At 39.5% G+C, this 7,220-nt stretch overlaps 1 protein-coding gene across 1 annotated transcript; it reads right to left on the reverse strand.

Annotated features, from left to right (window-relative positions):
- Window positions 1-726: 726 nt before the first annotated feature.
- Window positions 727-6,364, reverse strand: LOC118407063 (low-density lipoprotein receptor-related protein 1B-like). Its single transcript, XM_035807481.1, has 5 exons — window positions 6,210-6,364; window positions 4,328-4,495; window positions 3,454-3,600; window positions 1,845-2,036; window positions 727-854 (listed from the first exon to the last, which is right to left on the reverse strand). Exons 2-5 carry the CDS (start codon window positions 4,392-4,394, stop codon window positions 727-729), a joined length of 534 nt encoding a protein of 177 aa, XP_035663374.1. The 5' UTR covers window positions 4,395-4,495; window positions 6,210-6,364.
- Window positions 6,365-7,220: the final 856 nt, after the last annotated feature.

Raw genomic sequence — 7,220 nt, forward strand, 5'->3', positions numbered from 1 at the left:
AAGTTAACGTTCTGCAGGCTGATATTATGGTCATAACAGTGTGGTACTTCAGAAATTATATGGTATTGTCGCGTTTTTGCAAAGGAGTTGATTATGAATTGACGTACATGTATAGGTAAAAATGTGAACAGGACATGTTATGCCTGTATCTAGTAGTAAGGGCTGAATGGTTAGTAAGGCCACAGCAAGTAAATTTTATGGATGACATCCTCTGCAGACTTCAAAAATAATGAGAGAGGGCGAAAAAAAACAAGATGGTTAAAAAAACAAGATGGCAAATTTTCGTTGAAACGTTGTAACAAGACTTGAAGTGACAAAATATGGCATCACAGCCAACAAGGCATTCATTCCTGCATTTAAGAAGCGCACCAGTGTAGTTCAAGTGACACTAGTGTGGTAGACTGGTATCATTAACCATGTTGGCAACTACACTCATAGCTTCCATAGTTGTACCACTTTTACAACTATCTATCAAGTTTCACTTCTGCAACTACAGTCAATGCTACAGAGTCTCTAGTGTCAATTCTACATTCAATGATTAGGTTACAACACAACCTTTACCCATTTTCGTCTATCCGGCCTTCCCTGAAGAAGAAAACAATTCTTGTTTTTTTTTCTTCTGAAATCAGGCGAAAATTAATGAGCGCGCGGATGTCATCCATAAAATTTACTTGTTGTGGCCTAAGAAATGGAAACGGACTAAATTGTCATCAGCCAAAATGATGATCAACACCTACCACAATCTTTTTCATCAGTTAAGTCCAAACAGTTAGGTATTCCATCACAAGTACCGGCGGAGAATGGACCGCACTTGTGGGTTTCCTCACACTTTAAACCAAGGCACTGGACTGCCTCTGAAAACAGGTAAGAAGAAGCTTGATTGAATCCATTCCATGTAGATGTAGATTCAAGGCGTTTCTTTTACACGGATGTGATTATGGTTAGGAAAACACAAGCAGTCTTTTATTATCTTTGAAGGAATGAAATGACATCAGTCTGTGTGCTTTTTCTCAGCTGATTGACCGAAACGCGTATGTCGTAGCTAATGTCGATCTACTTTAAGATTCTTTGCAAACAAATACTTGAAGGGAATAGGCCTTATCCATCTGCTAAGATCTATAGCCATACTAGATTTAGTTCTTTGTAGTCTGGTTGGCAGGAAACATAAACACCGAACTTCGGGTAGAACACTCCAGTACATGGGACCCAGCTTTGGTTTACAGACGACAGTAACTGTTCCTATGGTACTGTCTTACAATAGGAACATATCTAAACATGATTTACATATGAGTGACACTTGAAGACGATTCTTACCGGTTTAACTAGTTGAATGTACTTAATTGAATTGTTTTGGCCAGTTCATTCTAGTGACGCTGAAAAAGAGTGATATATGTCCGAAAGCAAACCTCGTTTATTGTCCAGGTGTACGGGTTAAATTATATTTGAATATTATTGAGCTAGATAAACTGTAATTTCCAACACAAAAATTGGACTCACCCAAAATTGCGACTGAACACCACCAGTGTTTGTCAAGGAGTGAACAATACTGTAAATGCATTTAAGTTTGCGGGGATTTAATTTCGCGGTAGCCGGAAAAAGGACTTTTCGCGGTGGTTTTAATTTCGCGGTAACACCATAGACTGCAGTCTGATACTATGATAATAAAATGTTCGCGGTGTTTTTTTTAAGTTCGCGGTAAAGTGGTCACCGCGAAAACCGCGAACATCAATTCACCGCGAACATTTCTACATTTACAGTACCTGGATGTCTAACCTTCATAAACGTATAGGATTCATTGTTATCTCGATACCTTGCTTTTGCAAAATCATCAGAAGAAAAGTTACCACAGTCTTGCTCGTCTTCCCAGTTACCACATTCAAACTGATTTCCATCATCACAGAAGAAGAAACTTGACGTGCACGCCCCGGTGCTGCACACATGGTCGTAAACATCCTCTTCGGTGTTCTGAGCCCCCATGATAGGCAGCACTGCTGCAATGTATGTTCTCATGGATTCCCACTGCCCAGTACAGGTACCTGTCAGAAAACAATCAATATTAAGTATAGAAATTAGTAGTATCGGTAGGTAGGACTTAAACCTTCTCCGTAAGGAGGCGGGGGGAGGGGGTAGCCTGGATACCCTACCCCAACCTCAAAAATTTCTTTCGTGTTGTGGTCTGGCAGGATGGCTGTAGAAAGGTTCTCCCTTGATCAGAGAGATGAGAACCTAGGATTGATGACCACTCAAACCACAGGTAGCCAGCTACAACACACCACAGTTGGTCAGCAAGCTATCACAGTAGCGAATCAGATACTTAGTGGTTACTGTTATGGATTAAAAACATACAGGATCTTTAACCAATCATGGTAGGGTGTATTACCTCCTGCTGATCCTGCTGCTGTTCTATTGGTGGAGTTTTTTGCCCACTATCTGAGGCAAAATTGAGAAGCCGGCCTATCCCATCCGGCCAGACCCCTGCACGATAGATACTTGAGATCGGGCTGGGGTTTGGTAACCAGGCTAGGGGAGGGGGCAGATGATCTATGCAAGCCTGGCAAAGTCTCGTGTTCTCTCGCGAGATCGAGACTAGGACATTCTCCGTGACCAAGATGTGCTGTCAGACATCGAAAATCTGTTGGTAAGTACTCGTATACCTTTAAAACAGTCACTGTACATGTTGGAAGAAAATTGATAGTAACCGGATACTGATGAATCTCTTCAACAAAGAATGATAATGATTGTAAATAAAAAAAAAATTAAAAAAAGATAAAAAATTCACGGGTCTTAGTGGCAAGTGTGCAGATGTTGACACACTGGCAGCACCAAATCCGTAGGTGTTTTTTGACACATTTAGACACATTAGCCGTGAGGCTCGGTGGGCGTCACTCCACCGTCATGGGGGCAGGGGCATGGCGAGTATCGAACTCAGGACCTACTGATTCTGATTCCAACGCTAAAACCGTTGCGCCACACAGACACATGATTGTAAATACTTATAGAGATCTAACATGAAGTCTCGTAACAGTGCATTATCAGCCATCAGTGCGGTTCTAATATCTCTTTGATAAATGAATTTGCATTAACCAGGGCTCGAAATTCTTTTTTTTGGAATTAGGTGCACTGGCGCACCCAGATTAAAAGATTGGGTGCACCAAAAAAAAATTTGGGTGCACCACTTACATTTAAGTAATAACCTAATAGCAAAACCTTGTTACAAGCTATCAAATTCTTAAACAAGTACCATGACAGACATTTTTGTTATCTTTCTAACATTAGTGAGAATATGATGTATACTAGTATACTTTGATATCTTTACATACATAAACCTACGAAAATATTTGGGTGCACCCTGTGCACCCACAGAAAATATTTGGGTGCACAGCCAATTTTGGGTGCACCTGGGTGTACATGCACCCAGTATTTCGAGCCCTGTTAAGTAATGAAGCTCTTTACCACAATCCATTTCATCCTGCGGGCGTGAGTAGTCGACGTGAAACATAAAAGTGCAGTCAGGAATACCATCGCAAACGCGATCCAGCCCAATGCATTCACTGTTAAATGTACCACAATAAAAGCCACCAGTAGACTTGCAATGCTCCTCTGTAATGTTGAAGAATACCGCAATGATTATGATGCGCATTACACCAGAAATGCTACTTTTACAACGGAATGTAAATGATACGTACTGAACATGTAATAACTCGCAAGCAAGTACTTTAATACCGGCATGTATGGGCGGTAACCTGTCTTGTTGATTTATGAGTTTTCCTTTCTAAATTTGCTAATGATGAGATCTTCAAAATTTGCTCTTTATTTGGATTGTACAGTATGGTACACCAAGCAGCCGAATGATCATCGTTATTAGGAACAGTAAGAAAGCATGTATTCTTTGAAGGCCAAACTTTGTTTTGCATCCTATTCTTTCAAAATAGTATGGCATCTGTGGCATTTATCTTGTACAAATTTTTCCCATCAAAAAGTAACCTCCGCAAGGCCTTAAAGGGGTTATGGAGGGTAGATTTCGGCAAAAATAGGGTGAAGAATTATATGACAACACTATAGCCATTGTAGAAGACTACTGGAAACACATGCACATGTACCTCTCCTTCATAACCTTAGATTGATATTTGAGAGAGAGAGAGAGAGAGAGAGAGAGAGAGAGAGAGAGAGAGAGAGAGAGACAGTCGGAGAGAGAGTGAGAGATAGAGAGCCAGTCGGAGAGAGAGAGAGAGAGAAAGAGAGAGAGGGGGGAGAAAGAGAGAGAGAGGTGATCATGACTTGGATTATTGGATGACGTTGTCATCTTTACAATCAATGGAAAACGTACCACAGTTTGCTTCGTCGTCAACACACGCCGATGCCTCTGTTGAGTCGTGAGTTATTGCCGTGTACATGTGACAGGAATTCAAGCCGTCGCAGATATCCTCGGGTAGGTAGCACTGTGTCAGCTGATTGCACTGGCACCTCCATCCTCCAATGGATTCGCAGTGTGCATCTTTTTTGGAGTCAATTGACGAGACAAAACCATTGCACGAGAATGAGACTTTAAATCTTGTCTATAGTCTAAGTCTGACCGACAGCAAAATGAAATCATATCACAAAGTATTGCTGCAGCGGAATTTTCTTTCTTTTTTTATTTATTTTTATTATTTTGCTTTTGGACAGACGAGGATAATGTGGCACTGCACTCAAGATTTTGTAACTTACGAGGGTGAGTCAGAAAGGAATGCAAGTGGTTTCATAACAGAGTCTTTCTTTGATCGAATGAGTTGAAATTTGGCACAAAGGTTAAGACATCTCCCCTCTTGAGATTGAAACATCTAAATTTGTTGCTCATTGTTTTATAAGTGACTGAGCTGCTTTCAAGGTGACCACACCCTTGGTATCTCGCCAAATGAAAAGTGGGGTCCAATTAACGTACAATTAAGAATTTCCCTAAACCAATTTTTTTTACTGTAGGAGACTAAGCCAGCACATGCAATAAGCTGCATTTCTCTATAAGCCACACGCTTATTTTCAACACTGAAATCCGAGCAGTATTTCTTTTTTCGTTGCTGGTGTAGATTGAGGTATACGCGGTCTTCAGGGTCATGAGATCTGCAGTGTTATGATTAAAACTGTCTGTAGCCTACTTTTTCATTAACAAAGAGAAATGAAACTTAGCACACTTTCTAGTCTTTAAACAGTTAATAACTGTGTAAAGTTTCGTTTCTTTTGGTAGATGGAAAAGTAGTCTTTTAACCAACAACTCACGAATTCGTGTATAAATCCAACCGCTCTATAACGCAACTTACTGCATCCTAGCAGCTGTAAATAAAGAACCATTACGAGTTTAGAAATGAAAATTGGTACACACCCTATAGAGACATTTGTTATCATACATATATAATTTCAACCTCCTACAGTGATTTTTAGTGGGTCAGATTTAGAGGAATCGATAGTCTGACAAGCTACCAAGGGTGTGTTCATCTTGAAATCAACTCAGTTGCTCATAAAATGATAAAGACCAAATCTTCAAAACGTTCAATCTCAAGAGGACATATATCTCTACCTTTGTGCCAAATTTAAAATCAATTGATTAAAAAACGAGTCTGTTATGAAACCACTTGCATGACTTTCTGACTTACCCTCGTATATTAACAGTGCCACGTACACGGTAGGAAAAGGTAGTCTTTTATCTCCCTGACCGAAGTCAGGTACCCATTTTTACACCTGGGTGAAGTGAGGAAGGTCGTGTAAAGTGCTTTTCCCAAGGGCACAACAGCGGAATTTTCGGTTTCGATATCTGGTGTTCTAGATATGCTATGGTCGTGATTTTTGAGATAGCTCTTGGGGCAGATAGGAAGTAATGTAGGTTTGGCCGCCTAGCAACTTTTTTGGAATTGTATTCAAACAATGCCCCTATCACTCAAGACCTTTGTATAAGTAAGCTTCATGTTTTATGTAATTGTAGAGATTAATTCGTCTAAAACACGACTTCGTTCAACAAAACAGAGGATGTACACATATCGTCTTTATACCCCCTTTCCACTAGGACGGCGCTCTCGCGGCGCTCTCTCTGCGACCTCAAATTGGGAAGAGCGCGGTGAGAGCGCGGTGGGATCGCCAAGGTCGCGTGAGAGCGCCGTCAAGTGGAAAGGGGGCCTAAGCAATATGCAGCACATAGTATATAGTATAGTGGTTCCTAAATGCTGAAAAACGATACTAACCACAGTGTTTTTCGTCCTCTCCATTTGCGCAATCAGGAATTGTATCACAAACGTAGTATTCGGGCAAACAGGTATTTTCTCCAGGGCATTTCCACCCGTACAATCCTTGGCATGGGTTCGCCAATCCTGCAAGATCAACATCATATAAACTTCGTTGTTAATGAGTTGACATTTTTTTCAGTTCATTTTATAGTCACCCATATGGTCTTTTGCAAAAAGAAAACAGTTCTCCTTTTAACATCACAAAACCCACACATAATAGAAAAGGTGGGATCTTTCGTCTTCCACTGTCTTCAACAAAGGAGTCGAACCCAATAACCCAGGATCTAGAGTTAGCTTTTACTAGTTTTAGACTAGAGTAGACACTTGTGATATTGTATTTTACACTGTTTGAATCTTGTATGTTACCTGCAATTAGCCCACGTGCGAGAATTTGCAACAAACCTTGACTTTATTAGAGTAGACACTTGTGTTATTGTATTTTACATTGTCTGAATCTATGTTACCTGCAATTAGTCCACGGGCAAGGATTTGCAATAAACTTGATTATTATTAATCATTTCGATCTGATAGAGGAAGTAAGTCACTGAAGACCTAAACAGTTGACCAATGCCAGTTGACCAAAGTTAATTCACTATACGACTCAAACAGTACGTGCTTGTTACGTATATGTATATGTCTATCTCTTTCTCTCTCTCTCTTTCTCTCACTCTGTCACTCTCTCTATATCTATCTACCTACCCATCTATCCATATATCTATCCATCCATCTATCTATCTATCCATATCTATATATCTATATATCTATATATCTATATATCTATATATCTATATCTATATATCTATATATCTATATATCTATATATCTATATATCTATATATACATCTATATCTATATATCTATATATCTATATCTATACATCTATATATCTATACATCTATACATCTATATATCTATATATCTATATATCTATATATCTATATATCTATATATCTATATATCTAATATCAT

This window comes from Branchiostoma floridae, chromosome 19 (assembly GCF_000003815.2).
Source record: "Branchiostoma floridae strain S238N-H82 chromosome 19, Bfl_VNyyK, whole genome shotgun sequence".
NCBI classification, from domain to species: domain Eukaryota; kingdom Metazoa; phylum Chordata; class Leptocardii; order Amphioxiformes; family Branchiostomatidae; genus Branchiostoma; species Branchiostoma floridae.